This window comes from Salmo salar, chromosome 18 (genome assembly GCF_965601325.2).
Source record: "Salmo salar chromosome 18, fSalSal1, whole genome shotgun sequence".
NCBI classification, from domain to species: Eukaryota; Metazoa; Chordata; class Actinopteri; order Salmoniformes; family Salmonidae; genus Salmo; species Salmo salar.
Window position 1 is genome coordinate 5,318,775 of NC_138308.1, and position 25,324 is coordinate 5,344,098.

At 42.9% G+C, this 25,324-nt stretch overlaps 1 protein-coding gene across 7 annotated transcripts in view; it reads right to left on the bottom strand.

The window, feature by feature from the left end:
- LOC106576879 (kinesin light chain 1) overlaps positions 1-25,324 on the bottom strand; it is a 59,733-nt gene that overhangs the window by 24,644 nt on the left and 9,765 nt on the right. For 5 of the 7 annotated variants that reach the window (XM_014154387.3, XM_014154384.3, XM_082964680.1 and 2 more), the window contains exons 2-7: positions 18,022-18,291; positions 17,373-17,603; positions 2,610-2,691; positions 1,761-1,989; positions 849-936; positions 282-383 (exon numbers count right to left, since the gene is read on the bottom strand). In XM_014154387.3, coding sequence (XP_014009862.1) covers positions 282-383; positions 849-936; positions 1,761-1,989; positions 2,610-2,691; positions 17,373-17,603; positions 18,022-18,267 — 978 coding nt within the window. In that variant the 5' untranslated portion in view covers positions 18,268-18,291. The remainder of the gene's footprint in view (positions 1-281; positions 384-848; positions 937-1,760; positions 1,990-2,609; positions 2,692-17,372; positions 17,604-18,021; positions 18,292-25,324) is intronic. The other 2 variants (XM_045700659.2, XM_014154385.3) reach the window with 1 other exon arrangement.

The following is a 25,324-nucleotide window of genomic DNA, read 5'->3' on the forward strand; positions in this document are numbered from 1 at the left end:
AAAGAAGCAAATCTAATAAAACCCAGATCAATATGGAGCGAGCTGTTTGGGGCTCTGAGGCACAGAATGCATTTGCTACGTTATATCTGCACTGTTCTTTCTCTCTTTTCTTCCAAACCTCTCTCTCTCCTCCCTGGTAATTATAATCATCACGTCACAGGAATTTCATTCTGAGAGAGTTTCTATCAGAACTGAGGCCTTGATAAGTGTGTGTTTTCAGGTGATCTGAGCAAAATTATGTCAGGGTAGCAATAGACAAGAGGTCCAGGGATATGGCCTACCTTTTCTCTTATCTCCAAAGCTCTCTTGCACAGTGGCTCGGCCTCCTTGTACTTGCCCCTCTTTCCATAGAGCACGGCCAGGTTGTTGAGCGTAGCAGCAACCTGGATGACAGGAACAAAACACACAACGAGGATTAGACTACTTGGAGTTGTCACTAACCAGCAACCATTTTTATATAATATCAATATTTCCATCTGTCGTCAGATGATGTATCAAGACCAAGAACATCTAAGGACCATTCTCTGTGTGTGAGGTTGTTTTGGAAATGCATTAGCTCTGGGTTTAGGTGACAGGGTATTGAACAGTTGTGATTGATGACCTTCAGGTAAGAGACTAGCAACATAAATCCATATCAGGAATTGATGTGGATAAAGCAAGAAATGCATATAGAGACGTAGTGTGGGACGGTAAGTAAGGTGGGTGGTACGCTATTGGCTCCCCAGTGACAAAGCCCACCAAGCCATTCTGGCTATTATGAACTAACACCTGATGACAAATCTTTTTATTCCACATATGGGTCAGTCTGTCCACATAGTGTGGTTGTCATGAAAAGGGTTCTTGCTTACAGCAGGGTGGTCTTTGCCGAGAGTCTTCTCCCGGATGGACAGAGCGTCGTTGAGCAGATGGGCAGCCTCTTTGTATTTGTTCTGATCCCTAGAGAGAGAGCGTGCGAGATCCGATATAATCTCAGCATACAAGCACATCGCAAAGTCATAATGTGCTGTCTTCACTGCATGCATTGAAATGCGGAAATGAAGACAGATTAGTTAGTATATAAGCAATGAAGGATTAATTACTACACATCCTACAAAGATTGCAAATAGGAAAACCTAGCAAGGCAAACTGAACAAAATAACAGGCAAACCATGCATTGTCCCTAGGCACAAACTAGGCACAAACAAAACTGACTGAAACAGGGTGGTACTTCGTTGACTTGTCCAATATAAAAATTTGTTCCAAAACACTTTCCAAAGGCCCAGTGCAGTCAAAATGCAGTCTTTCCTGTGTTTTGCATCATATTGTACAACTGCTGATGAAACTAACACTAAAAGTGTGAGAACATTTGATCAGTGTTATTTCTTGATAGTTGCCAGTTGAAAATACAATTTACACAGGACCTACACAGGACCTTCTAATCAGCAGGTTTGCACAGGCAGGAGTTGGCGTTCCATGGTGACATCACCATGCGGTAAATTGGTTAACAGGCCAATAAGAGTTCCAAACCACTGCCAATAAGATATAGTCTTCAGTTTGCCCCTCCTAGACCACTCCCAGACAGTCCTAGCTAAATTCTTGCTTGAGAAAAGTGTCATGCTAAAAGCTATTTACGCCCATTTTAAAGTAAGGTACTTCAATTGTTACCCAGAAATGATTTGATATAGAAAAAAAATGTCTGCATTGGGCCTTTAAAACATTGTCTGCTAGGTGCCCTAATGAACACAACCCTGAGATAGATCAAGGAGAATGCCAGGCCTCACCTGTAGACAAGGGCCAGTATATTGAGCATGGTGGCGACATCAGGGTGGTCGTGTCCGGAGGTCTTCTCCAGGTCCTCCAGGGCCTGTTTGCAGAGGGGCACAGCCACCTCGTAGCGCCCCTGGGAGGCATACTGGATCACCAGATTGTGGAGGGTCCTCAGGCGGGCTGGGATCTCATAGCCTCCCTGTTGGGCTGCGGCCACCGCAGCACTGTTGTGCTGGTGCTGCACTGTGGGGGTGAAGGAAGGAGGGGACACAGAGCAAAGGTCATGTCAACAGGAAGACGAAGGACACTGGTTGACCTTGTTATTGGTAACAAACAGTGCAGTGAAAGTGAAAGACTGAAATGTTGCCAAAATAAACAAGGTGCAGAGGTAATTGTGGGTGTGAGGGAGAAATATTTTCTACAACAGTGAATTTTTTAATTGCAGTTGAGTAGCAGAACTCCAATAATACATTACAAGCCAAGGTTCTACAATTATATCTAAGACTGTGTCTGGCAGCCTATGGGGCCTTGTCAAAAGTAGTGCACTTCATAGGGTTGAGGGTAGGCTGACATTATTGTTATCCTTTATTTAACTACAGAGGACACATTGAGATTAACATCTCTTTTACATTTACATTTTAGTCATTTAGCAGACGCTCTTATCCAGAGCGACTTACAGTAGTGAATGCATACATTTCATAAATTTTTTCCCCCCGTACTGGTCCCCCGTGGGAATCGAACCTATAACCCTGGCATTGCAAACACCATGCTCTACCAACTGAGCCACACGGGACCACTTGGGATGCGTCCTAAAAAGTACCGAGATGTCATGGATGGCTAGTAATGATGTCAGTGGTTCTTACTGCCTTGGCCTTGCTCCTCTTCATCGTTGGGGAAGAGATCATCCAGAGAGTCCTTTGGGGGATCGCCGTCCTTCTCCTCCTGCTGAGAGACACATCACCAGTCATTAGCCCAATTAACACAAGCACTTTACTACTATGAACAATACACAGCATGAGACAGCCACGTAAAATCAGAATATTATATTGTGATGGAGTGAGAGCAATGTAAACTCTGAATATTATATTGTGATCGAGTGAGGGTGGGTGTGTGATGGCCGGTATATTCCTGCTTGTTGGCTACATCTGCTGGCCAGGAGAGAGGGTGGCCCGGAATGGTAAGAGCCTAATTGCCCACACCTGAATATAAATTAGCTTGGAGGTTGGGTGGTGGCTGTTTTTAACCTGGCTTTGGCCAGATCTGTTTGTGTCTCTGGAGCAGCAAGAGCTGAAATGCTGAGCCCTCTTATGCGGAGAGGGATATCAGACCGAACGAGACGAGAACCTACCGGACATTACCTGGCGTAGACCTGACCCCAGTAAGAACAAGACTGCTAGATTTGTTTTATTTTGTTTGATACGCCGGCAAACAGCTTAGCTGTCCAGTAGCAGAGACAGACCAGAAGAATTATGTAGAAAGGCTCGGTTTTTGGTTTTGAGACCCAGCACTGTGGCCCATTGTTTGTTTTTTTACTGAATAAAAGTCCTGGGTAGTTTCCCCTGGAGAAAAGGTCCACCTTGGTCTAAGCTTGTGCTACTTCACATTATCGTCACTTGTGGGCCAGCCCGGCATCCCTGACCGCTACACTGGTGGAGAATGCAGGCATTACATTTCTGGGTTTGGAGGGCTAAGTGACAAAAGACTTAAGTAATTCCATATCATGGAGAGCCTCAAGCAGCTGGCTCATGACAGCCAGGCCCAGTATGACATACACAGGGAGTTCATTACAGAGTGAAGGAATCAAAATGCTAGGTTCCTGGTCCATTTACAGACCATCACCACTGGTGCTACACAGGCAACCCCAGCCAGTGGACCCAACCTGGGAAGGCTCCTGCTGAAAATGACAGAGGCGGATGATGTGGAAGCCTACCTCTAGGCCTCAGAGAACCGCAACACGGGAGGGTTGGCCCGAGAGCACCTGGGCTGGGCGGACCCTTCCTGGCTAGAGAAGCACACCGGTCCTACTATGACCTATCAGATGATCAAGCTAAAGACAACGTGGTTAAGGCAGCGATTCTGGCCCAGCATGGCTACACGTTGATGAGCCAGGTCTTGGAGTTCCATGAATGGACCTTTGTCCCCATCCAGTCAGTTAGGGCCCAGATGCACTACCTTATCCGGCTGGCGAAGGCCTGTTTGCAGAGTGACCCCTCAGAGCCTATTGTGGAGGAGAGTGGTAAATGGGCCACTTCCTACGGTCCAAGAAGGTGGCCATCCAGGGCAATCCACAATCTGTGTACCAACTAGTCCTCCTAGTGGAGAGCCACCAGACCACAATGGGTATGCTGAAGTCTGGTAAGACGGACAAGACTGAGGGTAAGCTAAGGTAACAACCAGAGAGACCCCTGCCTCACGCCCAGAGGTGGAGCCGCCCCGACGACGTATGTTCGGGCTAAGCCCAGACCTAAGTTATGCGTGTAGAAATTAACACATGCCCACTCCACAGACCCAGTTGAGGGGAGGCCCTGTCACTTAATGGCCTGTTGGGAGGAGTCACCATCCACCACATTCCCAACCAAAGTAGATGGAAGAGATTAGAGGTCGGCCGATTAATTAGGGCCGATTTCAAGTTCATGTAACAATCGGTAATCGGTATTTTTGGCCACCGATTTGCCTATTTATATATATATATATTATATATTTTTTTACACCTTTATTTAACTAGGCAAGTCAGATTAAGAACACATTCTTATTTACAATGACGGCCTAAGAAACGGGGGTTAACTGCCTTGTTCGGGGGGGGATTCGTTTTTGCAAACTTCGGTTACCAGTCCAACGCTCTAACCACCTGCCTTACATTGCACTCCACAAGGATTAACAGGCTGACTACCTGTTACGCGAGGGCAGCAAGAAGCAAAGGTAAGTTGCTACCTAGCATTAGACTTATTAAAAACTATCTTAACATAATCACTAGTTAACTACACATGGTTGATGATATTACTAGTTTATCTAACGTGTCCTGCTTGCATATAATCGATGCGGTGCCTGTTAATTTTAATTGAATCACAGCCTACTTCAACAAACGGGTGTTGATTTAACAAGCGCATTTGCGAAAAAAGTACTGTCGTTGCACCAATGTACCAATGTACCTAACCATAAACATATTTAGACTTAGCCACCTGTTAGATAAAATACGGAACGGTTCCGTATGTCACTGAAAGAAAAAAAAAAATGTTTCGAGATGGTAGTTTCCGGATTCGACCATATCAATGACCTAAGGCTCGTATTTCTGTGTGTTTATTATATTATAATTAAGTCTATGATTTGATAGAGCAGTCTGACTGAGCGGTGGTAGGCAGCAGCAGGCTCGTAAGCATTCATTCAAACAGCCCTTCGCTGTGCTTCAAGCATTGCGCTGTTTATGACTTCAACCTGGGTGGGTATAATTTGTGGAACGTTCCAACAGGAATCTATTCCAAAAACTTCGTAAAAAATAACAAGGTTTCCAAAAAACAACGCATACAAAGTTGTATAGCGGCAGAATAAGATACCGGGTAGGGAGTGGTCTATTTCATTGCGTTTTTCACTCATCACGTTTATTCCGAAAAATGTCTGTCCTCACATGTCTGTTTGCCTATGGACAAACATTAAGAATAAGCTACGTGGTGAGTTGATGCCCATTCGGCAGCTAGTTAGCTAGGTTTGTATGCGTTGCTACTTTGTATGCATTGTTGGTTGGCAACCTTTTACTTTACGTTTTTTGGAACAGATTCCTGTTGGAACGTTCCACAAATTATACCCACCCCTTCAAGCCTATCAACTCCCAGGATTAGGCTGGTGTAACCGATGTGAAAAGGCTAGCTAGTTAGCCGGGTGCACGCTAATAGCGTTTCAAACCTCACTCGCTCTGAGACTTGGAGTAGTTGTTTCCCTTCCTCTGCATGGGCAACGCTGCTTCGAGGGTGGCTGTTATCGGTGTGTTCCTGGTTTGAGCCCAGGTAGGAGCGAGACGGAAGCTATACTGTTACACTGGCAATACTAAAGTGCTTATAGGAACATCCAATAGTCAAAGGTATATGAAATACAAATCGTATAGAGAGAAGTAGTCCTATAATTCCTATAATAACTACAACCTAAAACTTCTTACCTGGGAATATTGAAGACTCATGTTAAAAGGAACCACTAGCTTTCATATGTTCCCATGTTCTGAGCAAGGCACTTAAACATTAGCTTTCTTACATGGCACATATTGCACTTTTACTTTCTTCTCCAACACTTTGTTTTTGCATTATTTAAACCAAATTGAACATGTTTCATTATTTATTTGAGGCCAAATTGATTTTATTGATGTATTATATTAAGTTAAAATAAGTGTTCATTCAGTATTGTTGTAATTGTCATTATTATAAAAAAATAACAAATCGGCTGATTAATCGGTATCGGCTTTATTGGTCCTCCAATAATCGGTATTGGCGTTGAAAAATCATAATCGGTCGACATCTAGAAGAGATGCAGAAGCCCTGTTGGACACCGGCAGTACGGTGTCATTGATACAGCCACAGCTAGTAGGTGAGCACAATCGTACCCCAGAGTATCCCATGGCAGTGTCCTGCATTCGTGGGGACACCAAGGAGTATAACACGGCAGTGGTGAAGCTTACAACCCCTCAAGGGAACTATCAACTTCAAGTAGGGGTAGTGCCCAACCTCCCGGTACCCCTTCTGGTGGGTCACGATTGTTCTCCTTTCTAAACTGTTGGGAAGCATAAGGCCCGGTTCAACTGTAAAGAAAACATCCCCTCCACCGAGGGCTCAGAGAAAAATCAACCAGGCCATAGCCCAAGAAACACTCCAACTGTCTACGAAAATCCCTATTTGCGCGGCCCAGTGGAACCCGGATGGGGCCTACACGGAGCCGGGATCAGAGGAAGACTTAGCAGGTCCCTTCGATCCATTCCCAGACTGGAAGCTGTCAGAGGAAGATCTCGGGGAGGGGCCCCTCGGTCTCAACCGCAAAGGCCAGTTTGGAATGGCTCCGCTGGAAGACCCCAACCTCACCCAAGCGAGGAGCCAGGTCACTGAAGTAGATGGAAAGATGATCCCTGGGGTGAGCGAATTAAGATATCCTTGATTTGTGATTAAGAGGCAGCTTAATTTATTATGCTAAATAGGTTAATTCTAAAGTTAACAAACTGTTATTGGTCCTAAGGCAGTATGTCCCCACCATATTGCAAATTATCCAACTCACATGTCCTTGGTGGCCATCTGGGGTCCAGAAGACAAAGGACAGGATCCTCTGGCGCTTCTACTGACTGGGAGTGGTAAGAGCCATGGAGGACTATTGTCGGTCGTGTCCCGAATGGCAACTCAGTGCATCTGAAGCACACTTCAAAAATCATCTAATCCCTCTTCCTATTATAGATGTCCCCTTTGAGAGAATTGCAATGGACCTGGTGGGGCCCCTGGTGAAGTCCACCAAAGGGCACCAATACATCCTGGTGATTCTAGACTATGCCACCCGCTAACCATAGGCCATTCCCATAAGAACTATGACCTCAAAAGGGATTGCCTAGGAACTGGTGATGTTCTTCAGACGAGTTGCCTGTCCACACAGAAGCATCTCGAAAGGTTGCCGCCATCAACACGCAGCTTACAAAACTACAGCAGCAAGAGATGGGGGAACTAGTGGACCAGAGCAGGGACATCTCTCCCTTCCCAGGATGCACAACCTTGAAGCACCACCACATCCACACAGAACCCAGAAAGGTGACATTATGGCCTTATAGGGTCCTAGAGGCCAGACTGGAGGCCATCAAAAAGGAGGACCACCAGATGCTAAAGATGGGGATTATCGAACCGTCCCAGAGTAAATAGTGCAGCCCGATCTTCTTAGTGCCGAAGCTGGACGGGTCACTAAGGTTTTGCAATGACTTCTGAAAACGAAATAAGATATCAAAATGTGACGCTTATCCTATGCCCGGTGTAGATGAGCTGACTGACCGCTTTGGCAGCGACCAGTATATCAGCACCCTGGATCTTACTAAGGGGTACTGGCAGGTTCCTGTGGCTCCAAAAAGGGGGGAGAAGACTGCCTTTGCCACACATACAGGGCTGTACCATTACACGGTTCTACCCTTCGGCCTGCATGGAGCTTCGCCTACTTTTCAGAAGCTAATGGCTAGGGTCCTGAGACCCCACAGTGAGTACTCGGCAGCATATTTGGACGACGCGATAGGGCTGTACACAGTGGGAATCTCACCTGAAGCAGCTCAACGCTGTCTTGGAGGTACTTCGCAGAGCAGGTCCAACCGCCAATGCAAAAAAGTGCAGGCTGGGACTTGAGTAAGGAGAGTACCTGGCGTCACCATTGGGAGGGGCCAAGTCAAACTGCTAGAGAAGAAAGCTCAAGCCATCCGACAGTGGCCACGGCCCCAAACCAAGTCTCAGGTAAAAACCTTTGATAGGAATGAACCTACGTTAATTGCTGGTTAGCCTAACTATGCAACTGAAGCTGGTCCTTTCACAGACCTGACCATAAAAGCCCCAGCCCAGCCAGGTCAGGTGGACTGACAAAGCAGAAGAAGCCTTCCAAAACCTAAAGGAGGCCCTGTGTTCCAGACTGGTCTTGGTGATGCCGGACTTCAGGGGAGAGATGGTGGTCCAGACAGATGCCTCAGACAAATGGGTGGGCGCAGGCTTGTCCCAATAAATACGCAGGGCGGAAGGAGCATACAATCCTATATAATCAACCGGAAGCTGTATCCACAAGACCAAATACTCAGTGGATAAAGAGTGCCTAGCGGTGCTGTGGGCATTGAAGAAGTTAAAGTACCTCCTGGGACGACACTCACGCTGGTCACGGAACATGCTCCTCTGGTCTGGATGTCCAGGAACAAGGAGACCAACTATAGTGACCAGGTGGTTTCTCACACCAACAGTATCGTTTCTGTTGTCCACAGATCTGGGTAGAAATACGGGAATGCAGACGCACTGTCCCGCTGGAACGCTGTGTGGACGACGACTGCCCCACCCAGAAAGGGTGGGTGTGTGAGATGGCCACTATATTCCTTCTTGTTGGCTACATCAGCTGGCCAGGAGAGGGGGTGGCCTGAAAGGATAAGAGCCTAATTACACACACCTGAATATAATTAGCTTGGAAGTTGGGTGGAGACTTTTTAACCTGGCTTTGGTCAGATCTGCTTGTCTCCCTGGAGCAGCAAGAGCTGAAACGCTGAGTCCTCCGATGCTGAAAGGGATATCAGACCAAAACGGGACAAGAACTTACCGGACGTTACTTGTAGATCTGACCCCAGTAAGGAGAAGTCTGTTAGATAAATGTTTGATATGCCTGTAAACAGCTTAGTTGTCCGGTAGCAGAGGGACCAGAAAAACATGTAGAAAGGCTAAAAGGAGGAACTAGGTTTTTGGTTTGGTTTTGTTACCCAGCACTGTGGCACATTCTGTTAATGAATAAAAGTCCTGGGTAGTTTCCCTGGAGAAAAGGTCCACCTTGGTCTAAGCTTGTGCTACTTCACACTTGTGGGCCAGCCCGGCACCCCTGACCGCTACAATATTAAAATCACTCAGTCAAGTGCCACTAGAATAGATAGAGAATGACAAGCGTATTCATCTAATAATCTAAACAGCTGCGTCCTGAACGCATGACAAAATGCCAGTTCTGAGGCATGTCTGTCTGAGCAGCTGTCAGGCGGTTTCTTTACCAGCCATGTTGGAAAAATCTTGCATTCCCTATAATGTTATCAGTACATATTCATCAGATATTATGAAAACCAGAGATATTTTTGCATTCATAATCTCAATACCAGCGAGGGGGGAAAAAAACAGAACCATTTGGTTCCTTTTCAAAATTCAGTTACGTTTTATGAACTAATGACACGACCCAGAAGACATTTTAAATTCTATATTGTCAGCGTCCTTCAAGAACCCTAGGGGGGGGGAAATAAATAAATAAATAAAAAATACAAAAATCGCACATCCATATGCATTTAAAATGTTCTTAGCCAGGCAACCTCTTCAAAGACCTTAAAATAAATAGCAGGGTGAGGGTTGTGGTCCCAGAGGAGTTTAATCTGGAACGGGTCCTGTTGAGTTAAGCAGCAGTCATTGCGTGGGCCATTACAGCTTCAGTGACTGACTAAGGAGAAAGTCTGGTGCATTCAATGACATTCAGTGACAACGTTGCAGATATAAATTTTATGAATCAACCTGACAATGGCCAATTCTATATGACAGAAAATCATATGTTCTATAAAATGCATTTCTATCTGAATGTTTTGTAACATTGCAACCTTCTAAAAACAGACCCACGAATACAGCCAGGGTCATTTTCATTATGCATTAAACAGAAGAGAAAAAGGACTGAAAAAGGGAGCGACAACCTAGACTTGTCCAAGAAGAAACATCATTTCTCGTTGCAAAACAATTTGCATGCCCTAGTTAACATGACCCAGGGGGATTCATTCCAACCACTGGATCAAAGAGGCCCTGACCAATCACTTTCCAGGAAGGCCACGCAGGTCATTTCCCCTTCTCGGTAAAGACGTGATAGCTGCATTAATCTCACACCATAACCTGTGTGTGTATATATAGTTGAAGTCGGAAGTTTACATACACCTAGGTTGGAGTCATTAAAACTAGTTTTTCAACCACTCCACAAATTTCTTGTTAACCTGTTATGGATAGGGGGCAGTATTTTCACGGCCGGATATTTTTTTTTAACCCGATTTAATCTGTTTATTACTCCTGCCCAGAAACTAGAATATGCATATAATTGTTTGATTTGGATAGAAAACACCCTAAAGTTTCTAAAACTGTTTGAATGGTGTCTGTGAGTATAACAGAACTCATATGGCAGGCAAAAACCTGAGAAGATTCTGTACAGGAAGTGCCCTCTCTGACCATTTCTTGGCCTTCTTTAGCCTCTTTATTGAAAACAGAGGATCTCTGCTGTAACCTGACAGTTTCTAAGGCTCCCATAGGCTCTCAGAAGGCGCCAGAACGTTGAATGATGACTCTGCAGTCCCTGGCTGAAAAACAGTAGCGCATTTGGATAGTGGTCGATCTGAGAACAATGAGACGGGTGCGCGCGTGCACGTGAAGAGTCCATTTTACATTTTCAGTCTTTGAACGAAAACGACGTCTCCCGGTCGGAATATTATCGCTATTTTACGAGAAAAATCGCATAAAAATTTATTTTAAACAGCGTTTGACATGCTTCGAAGTACGGTAATGGAATATTTTGCATTTTTTTGTCACGATATGCGCCGGCGCGTCACCCTTCGGATAGTGTCTTGAACGCACTAACAAAACGCCGCTATTTGGATATAACTATGGATTATTTGGAACCAAACCAACATTTGTTGTTAAAGTAGAAGTCCTGGGAGTGCATTCTGACGAAGAACAGCAAAGGTAATCAAATTTTTCTTATAGTAAATCTGAGTTTGGTGAGCGCCAAACTTGGTGGGTGTCAAAATAGCTAGCCTGTGATGGCCGGGCTATCTACTCAGAATATTAAAAAATGTGCATTCACCGAAAAGCTATTTTAAAAATCGGACACCGCGATTGCATAAAGGACTTCTGGATCTATAATTCTTAAAATAATTTGTTTTTTGTGAACGTTTATCGTGAGTAATTTAGTAAATTTACTGGAAGTGTTCGGTGGGAATGCTAGTTCTGAACGTCACATGCTAATGTAAAAAGCTGGTTTGATATAAATATGAACTTGATTGAACAAAACATGCATGTATTGTATAACATAATGTCCTAGGAGTGTCATCTGATGAAGATCAAAGGTTAGTGCTGCATTTAGCTGTGGTTTTGGTTTTTGTGACATTATATGCTAGCTTGAAAAATGGGTGTCTGATTATTTCTGGCTGGGTACTCTACTGACAATCTAATGTTTTGCTTTCGTTGTTAAGGCTTTTTTGAAATCGGACAGTGTGGTTAGATAAAGGAGAGTCTTGTCTTTAACCTGTTGGCGCTAGGGGACAGTATTGAGAATTTTGAAAAAAATGTGCCCATTTTTAACTGCCTCCTACACCAACTCAGAAGCTAGAATATGCATATTATTGTTCAGGTTTGGATAGAAAACACTGAATTTTCTAAAACTGTTTGAATGGTGTCTAAGTATAACAGAACTCATATGGCAGTCAAAACCCTGAGACAAATTCTGACAGGAAGTGGATACCTGATGTGTTGAATTACCTTTAAGCCTATGCCATTGAAACACACAGGGGCTTATTAATCTTTGAGCACTTCCTATGGCTTCCACTAGATGTCACCAGTCTTTACAAAGTGTTTTGAGTCTTATACTGTGAGAACTGAACCTTGGAACTGAACTGAACCAAGAGCCTTGGAACGGTGGTGGCCGATTAGACTCTGGCGCACGAGTTCATGTTGGGTACTCTCGTTCCAATATGTTTTAAAAGAGAATGCAATCGTCCGCCTTGAATATTATTCATGTTCTGGTTAAAAAAGGCACTAACGATTTATGCTATACAACGTTTGACATGTTTGAACGAACGTAAATATTTTTTGGACATAAATTATGAGCTTTTTCGAACAAAACTACATTTGTTATGGACCTGGGATTCCTGGAAGTGACATCTGATGAAGAGAATCAAAGGTAATGGATTATTTACATAGTATTTTCGATCTCTCCAACATGGCGGTTAGTCTATCGCAAAGCGTATTTTTCTGGGCGCAGTGCTCAGATTATTGCAAAGTGTGATTTCCCAGTAAGGTTATTTTTAAATCTTTTGCGTTCAAGAGATGTAAATCTATAATTCTTTGAATGACAATATAATATTTTACCAATGTTTTCGAATAGTAATTATTTAATTTGTTGTGCTGATTGACTGGCGGTTATTGGAGGGAAACGATTTCCTCAACATCAACGCCATAGTAAAATGCTGTTTTTGGATACAAATATGAACTTGATAGAACAAAAAATGCATGTATTGTCTAACATAATGTCCTAGGAGTGTCATCTGATGGAGATTGTCAAAGGTTAGTGCATCATTTTTGCTGGTTTTCTGCTTTTGGTGACGCCTGTCTTTGAAATGACAAAACATTACACACAGCTATTGTCAATGTACTCTCCTAACATAATCTAACTTTATGCTTTCACCGTAAAGCCTTTTTGAAATCGGACAACGTGGTTAGATTAAGGAGATGTTTATCTTTCAAAGGGTGTAAGATAGTTGTATGTTTGAGAAATTTGAATTATGACATTTGTTTTCAAATTTGGCGCTCTTGATATTTCACCTGTTGTTGATAGGGTGTACCAGGGGTTGGACGCTTGCGTCCCACATAGCCCATAGAGGTTAAAATGGTGTAAAATAGTCATATGTTTGAAAAATGGAAGTTTTCGGATTTGAGGAATTTGTAATTCGCGCCACGCCCTATCATTGGATACTGGAGCGGTGTTCCGCTAGCGGAACGTCTAGATGTAAGAAGTTAAACTATAGTTTTGGCAAGTCGGTTAGGTCATCTACTTTGTGCATGACAAGTAATTTTTCTGTGCCTTTAAACAGCTTGGCAAATTCCAGAAAATGATGTCATGGCTTTAGAAGCTTCTGTTAGGCTAATTGACATCATTTGAGTCAATTGGAGTTATGGATGTATTTCAAGGCCTACCTTTAAACTCAGTTGCTCTTTGCTTGACATCATGGGAAAATAAAAAAAGAAATCAGCCAAGACCTCCAAAAAAATTGTAGACAAGTCTGGTTCATCCTTGGCAGCAATTTCCAAACGCCTGAAGGTACCACGTTCATCTGTACAAACAATAGTACGCAAGTATAAACACCATGGGACCGCGCAGCCGTCATACCGCTCAGGAAGGAGACGCGTTCTGTCTCCTAGAGATGAACGTACTTTGGTTTGAAAAGTGAAAATCAATTCCAGAACAACACAAAGGACCTTGTGAAGAAGCTGGAGGAAACGGGTACAAAAGTATCTATATCCACAGTAAAACGAGTCCTATATCGACATAACCTGAAAGGCCGCTCAGCAAGGAAGAAGCCACTGATCCAAAATCACCATAAAAAGCCAGACGACGGTTTACAACTGCACATGGGAACAAAGATCGTACTTTTTGGAGAACTATCCTCTGGTCTGATGAAACAAAAATAGAACTGTTTGACCATAATGACCATCGTTATGCAAGCCGAAGAACACCATCCAAACCGTGAAGCATGGGGGTGGCAGCATCATGTGTGGGTGCTTTGCTGCAGGAGGGACTGGTGCACTTCACAAAATAGATGGCATCATGAGGCAGGAAAATTATGTGGATATATTGAAGCAACATCTCAAAACATCAGTCAGGAAGTTAAAGCTTGGTCGCAAATGGGTCTTCCAAATGGACAATGACCCCAAGCATACTTTCAAAGTTGTGATAAAATGGCTTAAGGACAACAAAGTCAAGGTATTGGAGTGGCCATCACAAAGCCCTGACCTCAATCCTATAGAAAATGTGTGGGCAGTACTGAAAAAGCGTGTGCGAGCAAGGAAGCCTACAAAACTGTCTCGGTTACACCAGCTCTGTCAGGAGTAATGGGCCAATATTCACACAACTTATTGTGGGAAGCTTGTGGAAGGCTACCTGAAACGTTTGACCCAAGTTCAACAATTTAAAGGCAATGTTACCAAATACTAATTGAGTGCATGTAAACTTCTGACCCACTGGGAATGTGATAAAAGAAATGAAAGCTAAAATAAATAAATCTCTCTACTATTATTCTGACATTTCACATTCTTAAAATAAAGTGGTGATCCTAACTGACCTAAGACAGGGAATTTTTACTAGGATTAAATGTCAGCAATTGTGAAACTGAGTTTAAATGTATTTGGCTAAGGTGTATGTAAACTTCTGACTTCAACTGCATGTATGTATATATATTGTTGTTGCAAACCTACTCATTCAAGGGTTTTTCTTTATTTGTACTATTTTCTACATTGTAGAATAATAGTGAAGACAAACTATGAAATAACACATGGACTCATGTAGTAGCCAAAAAGTGTTAACAAATCAAAATATATTTTAGACTCTTCAGAGGAGCCACTCATTGACTTGATGACAGCCTTGCACACTCTCGGCATTCTCTCACACAGCTTCACCTGGAATGCTTTTCCAACATTCTTGAAGGAGTTCCCACATATGCGGAGCACTTGTTGGCTGCTTTTCCTTCACTCTGCGGTCAAACTCATCCCAAACCACAATTGGGTTGGGGTCGGGTGATCGTGGAGGCCAGGTCATCTGATGCAGCACGCCATCACTCTGCTTCTTGGCTAAATAGCCCTTACACAGCCTGGAGGTGTGTTTTGGGTCATTGTCCTATTGAAAAACAAATGATCGTCCCACTAAGCGCAAATCAGACGGGATGGCGTATCGCTGCATTATGATGTAGTAGCCATGCTAGTTAAGTGGGCCTTGAATTCTAAATAAATAACTTAGTGTAACCAGCAAAGCACTCCCACACCGTCACACCTCTTCCATGCTTCACGGTGGGAACCACACGTGGAGATAATCCATTCACCTACTATGCGTCTCACAAAGACAGTGTTTGGAACCAAAAATCTCCTAAATTTGGACTAGAGGACAGATCTCCACCGGTCTAATGTCCATTGCTCATGTTTCTTGGCCCAAGCAAGTCTCTTCCTCTTATTGGTGTCCTTTAGTAGTGGTTTCTTTGCAGCAATTCAATCATAAAGACCACACAGTCTCCTATGAACAGCTGATGTTGATGTGTCTTACTTTATTTGGGCTGCAATTTCTGAGGCTGGTAACTCTAATGAACTTATCCTTTGCAGCAGAGGTAACTCTGGGTCTTCCTTTCCTGTGGCGGTCACCATGAGAGCCAGTTTCATCATAGCACTTGCGAGTACACTTGAAGAAACCTTCAAAGTTCTTAATTTTCCGCATTGACTGACCTATATGTCAAAGTAATGATGGACTGTCATTTCTTTTTGCTTATTTGAGGTGTTCTTGCCATAATATGGACTTGGTATTTTATCAAATCGGGCTATCTTCTGTATACCACCCCTACCTTGTCACAACACAACTGATTGGCTCAAATGCATTAATTTCCACAAATTAACTTAAGGCACACCTGTTAACCTGTTGGGGCTAGGGGGCAGTATTTTCACGGCTGGATAAAAAACGTACCCGATTTAATCTGATTAATGTTTTGGCACTTCCTATTGCTTCCACTAGATGTCACCAGCCTTTACAAAGTGTTTTGAATCTTCTACTATGAGATCTGACCGAACAAGAGCCTTGGAACGGTGATGGCCGATTAGACTCTGGCGCGCGAGGTCATGTTGGGTACCCTCGTTCCAATACGTTTTAAAAGAGAATGCATTCGTCCACCTTGAATATTATTCATGTTCTGGTTAAAAAAGGCACTAATGATTTATGCTATACAACGTTTGACATGTTTGAACGAACGTAAATATATTTTTTCCCCTCGTTCATGAAGTGAAGTCCGGCGGGCTTAGATCATGTGCTAACAACACGGAGCTTTTTGGACATAAATGATGAGCTTTTTTGAACAAAACTACATTCGTTATGGACCTGGGATCCCTGGAAGTGACATCTGATGAAGAGAATCAAAGGTAATGGATTATTTACATAGTATTTTCGATTTTAGATCTCTCCAACATGGCCGTTTGTCTGTATCGCAAAGCGTATTTTTCTGGGCGCAGTGCTCAGATTATTGCAAAGTGTGATTTCCCAGTAAGGTTATTTTTAAATCTGGCAAGTCGATTGCGTTCAAGAGATGTAAATCTATAATTCTTTAAATGACAATATAATATTTTACCAATGTTTTCTAATTTTAATTAATTTGTGGTGCTGACTTGGCTGCCGGTTATTGAAGGGAAACGATTTCCTGAACATCAACGCCATAGTAAAACGCTGTTTTTGGATATAAATATGAACTTGATAGAACTAAAAATGCATGCATTGTCTAACAATGTCCTAGGAGTGTCATCTGATGGAGATTGTCAAAGGTTAGTGCATCATTTTAGCTGGTTTTATGGTTTTGGTGACGCCTGTCTTTGAATTGACAAAACATTACACACAGCTATTGTCAATGTACTGTCCTAACATAATCTAACTTTATGCTTTCGCCGTAAAACCTTTTTGAAATCGGACAACGTGGTTAGATTAAGGAGATGTTTATCTTTCAAAGGGTGTAAGATAGTTGTATGTTTGAAAAATTTGAATTTTGACATTTATTTGGTTTCAAATTTGCCGCTCTTGAAATGCACCTGCTGTTGATAGGGTGCACCACGGGTGGCACGCTAGCGTCCCACATAGCCCCAAGAGGTTAATTGAAATGCATTCAAGGTGACTACGTCATGAAGCTGGTTGAGATAATGCCAAGAGTCTGCAAAGCTGTCATCAAGGGTGGCTACTTTGAAGAATCTCAAATATAAAACATATTTTGATTTGTTTAACACTTTTTTGGTTACTCCATGATCCCATAGTTTGTCTTTACTATTATTCTACGATGTAAAAATAAAGAAAAACTCTTGAGTAGGTTTGTCCAAACTTTTGACTGGTATTGTACGTGCGTACGTGAATCCACACATTTGTTAACTCACAGAGGGTGAGACGTCCTCGTCGTACTTCTTGAGCTGGTTCATGAACTCCAGGTGCTTCTTCTCCTCCTCCAGCTGTGCCACGCTCTGCTCGCTCTTCTGCAGCTTCTGCTGGGTGTTGGCCAGCTCGTCCCTCAGCCACTGGTTCTCCTGACACAGCCGACGCACCTGGGCTCGCAGCTTCTGCTTTTCAGACTCCACCGCGTTCAAGTGGTTGGACAGGGCCATCATCACCTGAGGAGAAGAGGTTATCAGACCACTGCACATCAGTAGCTGTCCATGGTTCTCTTCAGTCCACTTTCATCTTAGTTCTCCCTGGTTCCTCAGATGGAGAAATAGCATTAGAGGTAAGAGAGAGCGAGAGCCTTGTGAATGACAGAGACCCTAACAGACAGCTGTGTTAAGGGTGAACCATGATGACTGATTTCCTAACATTGGTCTAATATACTGTATATTAAGTTGCTGTGAAATATAAATACCCTCAGAAGTTGAAGCAGCAACCAACTTGAGTCATTTGCAGAGAATCTGATCCCAGATCTGTTATACTGTCTACCTCTAGCCAATGGTCATTGTAACACCAAATACATTTTGCAAGACAGCATTAAATAGATATGGGACCAAACTACTCAGCTCCTCCCTCAGGCTTACATACCTGTGCTTCTCCAAGGCCCAGCTCGATCATCTCCACAGACTTGCGCAGAAGGCTGGACTTCTCGTGCACCAGGTTAGCCTCATCTTTCTTCAGGCACTTGATGGTCTCCAGCAGGCTGTGCAGGATGGAGTTGTGCTCATTCTTCAGTGCCTCCAGGCCCTGGATCACCAGCTTGGTGTTGGAGATGATCTCCTCCTGGGACAGCTTCTCCAGCTTCTCTTCCCTTGGGTACACCATTGTGGACATCGTCTAGTCTACCGTAGGGGGGACCTGGGGGAGAGGAAGGGGGGAAACAGAGGAGGACAAGGGTGGGTTAATGTCTTGGAAGAGAGGATTGATATACATCTATGGTTGCAAAATTCCCATAACTTTCCAAATTCCCAGGCTTTAAAAGAAAACTTGGTTGGAAGACTCCCCGGAATCTGAAGTTTTACAAGGTAGATGGGCCCACTCAATGTCAGGTGAAAGGAAATGTCAATTAAATAAAACTATGCATCCCAGTGGGGCAATTATTGCAGGGCATATTAGAAGACAAGTAAACAACACATTTGATTAGTATTCCAACACAGCAGAGTTAATTTACACAGAGCCTATTAAGCCGGGCGTACAATACATAATTATGGCCCCGATTTAGCTGTCACAGAGAACATTGAGATCATAGCCAAAATCACCATGTCGTTGCCACTCGGGCCACACGGACGTCACCGACGCTCGTTTAATGTGAGGGGGTCAGAGACACAATCTGAGGGCTACCAATCCCGTCTGAGCCTCCCCAGACGTCCCAATATTTTCAAAACATGTTTGATAAAAAAAATTCTATAACATCGGCACAAAATCTGCAATAGTCTTGTAGTGCGAGATGTGCAACTGCAAGTTTTGAGAACTGTGATGAGCAATAGCCAATGAGAGCACGCCAGAGAAGAACCCAAATATGATGAAGTTGTATCGCATTACCCAGAATGTGTAGACTCTTGAACAGGAGTGATGACTACTACTAGTATGTGTTCGTACTTGCCTTTAACCAAAGCGTCAAATCGTTACAGCTCTGAAGTTCAAACAAATCTAAATCACTGTGTTTTCGCGAGACAGCGTGGTATCGAGAATCCTCACGACCGGGTGAAGAATCTTGTTGTAAGTGACCCCTGTCTGTACAACATTGTTTAGTGTGCGCACCACTACATTGGCAGGACAGAAAACGACAGGAAAGACAGTTGTTTAAATTGTGAGGCTCAGCGATGTTAGGATTTTGAAAGTGGGGTAGTGTACGCCCGCATAAGCCTAACAGTCCCTATCCAGGGAGAGACGGGAGAGGGTTTGACTTGATTGAAGTTCCAGAGCCAAAGCACAGCACCTCCTTCACTTCTGACGCCATCTATGTCAAGGTTTTAAAGCCTCAACCTCTGGCCTCAATTACAATGGATTCAATCTTCACACTACTGATCAGTGCACACTGTCTCAGCAGTCAGTGTCAGTCAGGTATGACAGGAGTGGAGCTGGGTACTGTCAAATCTATACTGAACAAAAATATAAAAACGCAAAATATTAAGTGTTGTTCCCATGTTCCATGAGCTGAAATAAAAAAAGAGCCCATTAATGTTCCTTACGGACAAAAAGCTTCTCTCTCAACTTCTTTGCACAAAATTGTTAACATCCCTGTTAGTGAGGATTTCTCCTTTGCCAAGATAATCCATCCACCTGACAAGTGTGGCATATCAAGAATCTAACAAACAGCATGATTACACAGGTGCACCTTGTGCTGGGGACAATAATAGGACACTAAAATGTGCAGTTGTGTCACACGACAATACCACAGATGTATCAATTTGAAAGAGCATGTAATTGGCATGCTGACTGCAGGACTGTCCACTAGAGCTGTTGCCAGAGCAGTTTGTTAATTTCTCTACCATAAGCCGCATCCAGCCACCTGGACAGCTGATGAAAATGCGGGTTTGCACAACCGAAGAATTTCTGCACAAACTATCAGAAACAGTCTCAGGGAAGCTCATCTGCATGCTCGTCGTCCTCACCAAGGTCTTGACCTGACTGCAGTTCGGCATCGTAACCGTCTTCAGTGGGCAAATGCTCAGCATCGACGGCCACTGGCACGCTGGAGAAGTGCGCTATTCACGGATGAATCCCAGTTTCAACTGTACCAGGCTGATGGCGCGTATGGCGTTGTGTGGGGGCGAGCAGTTTGCTGATGTCAATGTTGTGAACAGAGTGCCCCATTGTGGCGGTGGGGTTGTGTTATGGGCAGGCATAAGCTATGTACAACGAACAAAATTGCATTTTATCAGTGGCAATTTGAATGGACAAGAGATCCCGTAACAAGATCCGCCGCCATCCCCTCATGTTTCAGCATGATAATGCATGGCCCCATGTCGCAAAGATCTGTACACAATTCCTGGAAGCCTGCATACTCAGACATGTCACCCATTGAGCATGTTTGGGATGCTCTGGATTGACGCGTACAACAGCATGTTCCAGTTCCCGCCAATATCCAGAAACTTCTCACAGTCACTGAAGAGTGGGAGAACATTACACAGGTCACAATCGGCAGCCTGATCAAACCTATGCAAATGAGATGTGTTGCAGGCGGGAACGCTATGGGCCAATCCCAATAACACCAGGTTCAGAGCAGGACAGGGCTGCAGTTGGCCAGCTGTGGACTGAGGGCACACAGATTAGAGGTTGACCAATTAAATTGGCATGGCTGATTAATTAGGGCCGATTTCAAGTGTTCATAACAATCGGTAATCTGCCTTTTTGGAGGCCGATTACATTGCAATCCACGAGGAGACTGCGTGGCAGGCTGACCACCTGTTACGCAAGTGCAGCATCAAAAGGACCTTGTGGCTGCAAGGAGCCAAGGTAAATTGCTAGCTAGCAGTAAAATTATAAAAAAACTAATCAATCTTCACAATCACTAATTAACTACACATGATTGATGATATTACTAGGTTAACTAGCTTGTCCTGCACTGCATATAATTAAAACGGTGCCTGTTAATTTATCAACGAATCACAGTCTACTTCAACTTCGCCAAACGGGTGAAGTTGAAGTAGACTGCGAAAAAAAGCACAATTGTTGCACAAATGTACCTAACCATAAACATCAATGCCTTTCTTAAAATCAATATCCAGAAGTATTTTTCTTTAAACCTGCATATTTAGTTAAAATAAATGTTAGCGGGCAATATTTACTAGAGAAATGGTCACTTCTCTTGTGTTCAGTGCAAGCAGAGTCAGGGTATATGCAGTAGTTTTGACCGCCTGGCTCGTTGAACTGTGTGAAGACCATTTCTTCCTAACAAAGACCGAAATTAAATTGCCAGAATTTTACATAATTATGACATAACATTGAAGGTTGTGAAAACTAACAGCAATATTTAGACATAAGGTTGCCACCCGTTCGATAAAATACGGAACGGTTCCGTATTTCACTGAAGAATAAACGTTTTGTTTTCGAAATGATAGTTTCCGTATTTGACCATATTAATGACCAAAGGCTCGTATCTCTGTGTGTTTATTATAATTAAGTCTATGATTTGATAGAGCAGTCTGACTGAGCGGTGGTAGGCAGCAGCAGGCTTGTAAGCATTCATTCAAACAGCACTTTACTGCGTTTGCCAGCAGCTCTTAGCAATGCTTGAAGCACAGCGCTGTTTATGACTTCAAGCCTATGAACTCCCGAGATTAGGCTGGCAATACTAAAGGCCTATGAGAACATCCAATAGTCAAAAGGTATATGAAATACAAATGGTATAGAGAGAAATAGTCGACGCATCATAATTCCTATAATAACTACAACCTAAAACTCCTTAACTGGAAATATTGAAGACAAGTTACAAAAGGAACCACCAGCTTTCATATGTTCTCATGCTCTGAGCAAGGAATTTAAACATTAGCTTTTTTACATGGCACATATTGCACTTTTACTTTCTTCTCCAACACTTTTTTTGCATTATTTAAACAGGTTTCATTATTTGAGACTAAATAGATTTTATGTATTATATTAAGTTAGAATAAGTGGTCATTGTTCATTCAGTATTGTTGTAATTGTCATTACTACAAATATATATTAGATACATACACACAAAAATAATACAAATAAAAATAAATTTAAAAAAAGTAAAAATGTTTTATTTTTATTTTAAACCGTCCGATTTAAAATCGGTATCGTTTTTTTTGGTCCTCCAATGAATCGGTATCGACGTTGAAGAATCATAAATCGGTCGACCTCTAACACAGATGGAGCCTTATGGAGGGTATCTGTCTAGTGCCAGGCTGTGGACTTCAGTGACAGGCGCAGGAAGGCCCGCCCCTGCGTGACTGAATGACTGGCTGAGAGAGTGGATGGCATGAATCATGAGCAGTTGGAGGAATGGATGGTCAGGTCACTTAAAATGACAGATACAGTTGAAGTCAGAAGTTTACATACACCTTAGCAAAATACATTTAACCTGTTAGGGCTAGGGGGCAGTATTGACACGGCTGGATAAAAAACGTACCCGATTTAATCTGGTTACTACTCCTGCCCAGTAACTAGAATATGCATATAATTATTGGCTTTGGATAGAAAACACCCTAAAGTTTCTAAAACGGTTTGAATGGTGTCTGTGAGTATAACAGAACTCATATGGCAGGCCAAAACCTGAGAAGATTTCAAGCAGGAAGTGGCCTGTCTGAGAAGTAGTGTTTCATCTTGGCTCTTTTTATTGAAGACTCAGGATCTGTGCAATAACGTGACACTTCCTACGGCTTCCATAGAGTCTCAGAGCCCGGGAAAAAGCTGAACGATATCGAGGCAGGCTCTGGCTGAAACACTTTATCGCTTTTGGCAAGTGGCCACTCAGAGTACTATGGGCTTAGGCGCGTGCCCTCTTCGACCGAATGCTTTCTTTTCCTTTGTCTGTTTACCTAAAAGCAGATTCCCGGTCGGAATATTATCGCTTTCTTATGAGAAAAATGGCATAAAAATTGATTTTAAACAGCGGTTGACATGCTTCGAAGTACGGTAATGGAATATTTAGAATTTTTTTGTCACGAATTGCACCATGCTCGCCACCCTTATTTACCCTTTCGGATAGTGTCTAGAACGCACGAACAAAACGCCGCTGTTTGGATATAACGATGGATTATTTTGGACCAAACCAACATTTGTTATTGAAGTAGAAGTCCTGGGAGTGCATTCTGACGAAGACAACAAAGGTAATAACATTTTTCTTATAGTAAATCTGACTTTGAGTGCTAAACTTGCTGGGTGTTAAATAGCTAGCCCTGTGATGCTGGGCTATCTACTGAGAATATTGCAAAATGTGCTTTCACCGAAAAGCTATTTTAAAATCGGACATATCGAGTGCATAGAGGAGTTCTGTATCTATAATTCTTAAAATAATTGTTATGCTTTTTGTGAACGTTTATCGTGAGTAATTTAGTAAATTCACCGGCAGTGTTCGGTGGGAATGCTAGTCACATGCTAGTCACATGCTAATGTAAAAAGCTGGTTTTTGATATAAATATGAACTTGATTGAACAAAACATGCATGTATTGTATAACATAATGTCCTAGGGTTGTCATCTGATGAAGATCAAAGGTTAGTGCTACATTTAGCTGTGGTTTGGGTTTATGTGACATTATATGCTAGCTTGAAAAATGGGTGTCTGATTATTTCTGGCTGGGTACTCTGCTGACATAATCTAATGTTTTGCTTTCGTTGTAAAGCCTTTTTGAAATCGGACAGTGTGGTTAGATTAACGAGAGTCTTGTCTTTAAAATAGTGTAAAATAGTCATATTTTTGAAAAATTGAAGTAATAGCATATCTAAGGTATTTGAATAACGCGCCACAGGATTCAACTGGCTGTTGAGTAGGTGGGACGCCCATAGAGGTTAAACTCAGTTTTTCACAATTCCTGACATTTAATCCTAGTATAAAATTCCCTGTCTTAGGTCAGTTAGGATCACCACTTTATTTTAAGAATGTGAAAAGTCAGAATAATAGTAGTGTGATTTCTTTCAGCTTTCATTTCTTTCATCACATTCCCAGTGGGTGAGAAGTTTACATAGACTCAATTAGTATTTTCTATAGGATTGAGGTCAGGGCTTTGTGATGGCCACTCCAATACCTTGACTTTGTTGTCCTTAAGCCATTTTGCCACAACCTTGGAAGTATGCTTGAGGTCATTGTCCATTGGGAAGACTCATACGCAACCAAGCTTTAACTTCCTGACTGATGTCTTGAGATGTTGCTTCAATATATTCACATACATTTCCTCCCTCATAATGCCATCTATTTTGTGAAGTGCATCAGTCCCTGCTGCAGCAAAGCACCCCCACAACATGATGCTGCCATCCCCGTGCTTCACGGTTGGGATGGTGTTCTTCGGGTTTCAAGCCTCCCCCTTTTTCCTCCAAACATAAATGGTCATTATAGCCAAACAGTTCTATTTTTGTTTCATCAGACCAGAGGACATTTCTCCAAAAAGTACAATCTTTGTCCCCATGTGCAGTTGCAAACCATAGGTTTTGGAGCAGTGGCTTCTTCCTTGCTGAGCAGCCTTTCAGGTTATGTCGATATAGGACTCATTTACTGTGGATATAGATCTTTTTGTACTCGTTTCCTCCAGCATCTTCACACGGTCCTTTGCTGCTGTTCTGGGATTGATTTGCACTTTTCGCACTAAATTACGTTCATCTCTAGGAGACAATGCGTCTCCTTCCTGAGTAGTGTGACAGCTGCGTGGTCCCATGGTGTTTATACTTGCGTACTATTGTTTGTGCAGATGAACGCGGTACCTTCAGGCATTTGGAAATTGCTCCCAAGGATGAACCAGACTTGTGGAGGTCTACAATTTTTGTCTGAGGTCTTGGCTGATTTATTTTGATTTTCCCATGATGTCAAGCAAAGAGGCACTGAGTTTGAAGGTAGGCCTTGAAATACATCCACAGGTACACATCGAATTGACTCAAATGATGTAATTTAGCCTATCAGAAGCCATTACATAATTTTCTTGAATTGCCAAGCTGTTTAAGCCTACACAGGTGCCAGTCATAAGACTGTGCTCTATTAAAGAAGATTTTGGTAGTAAGGCATTAAGGTGTTTCATGTATGAAAGTCTTTAAGAGAGAGGTCAGTGTTCCTGCAACATTGTTTTGACCACATTCTCACTTTATGGTTTAAACATATTGCAGATAGTTGTTGTAGAGCTAACTGATCTGTCAAAAGTGCCTGAAGTCCCCAGTACAGAAAGGAGCAGAGTATGACCTTAGAAAATGTCACAGTCCACATGTCAGTAGCCCAGT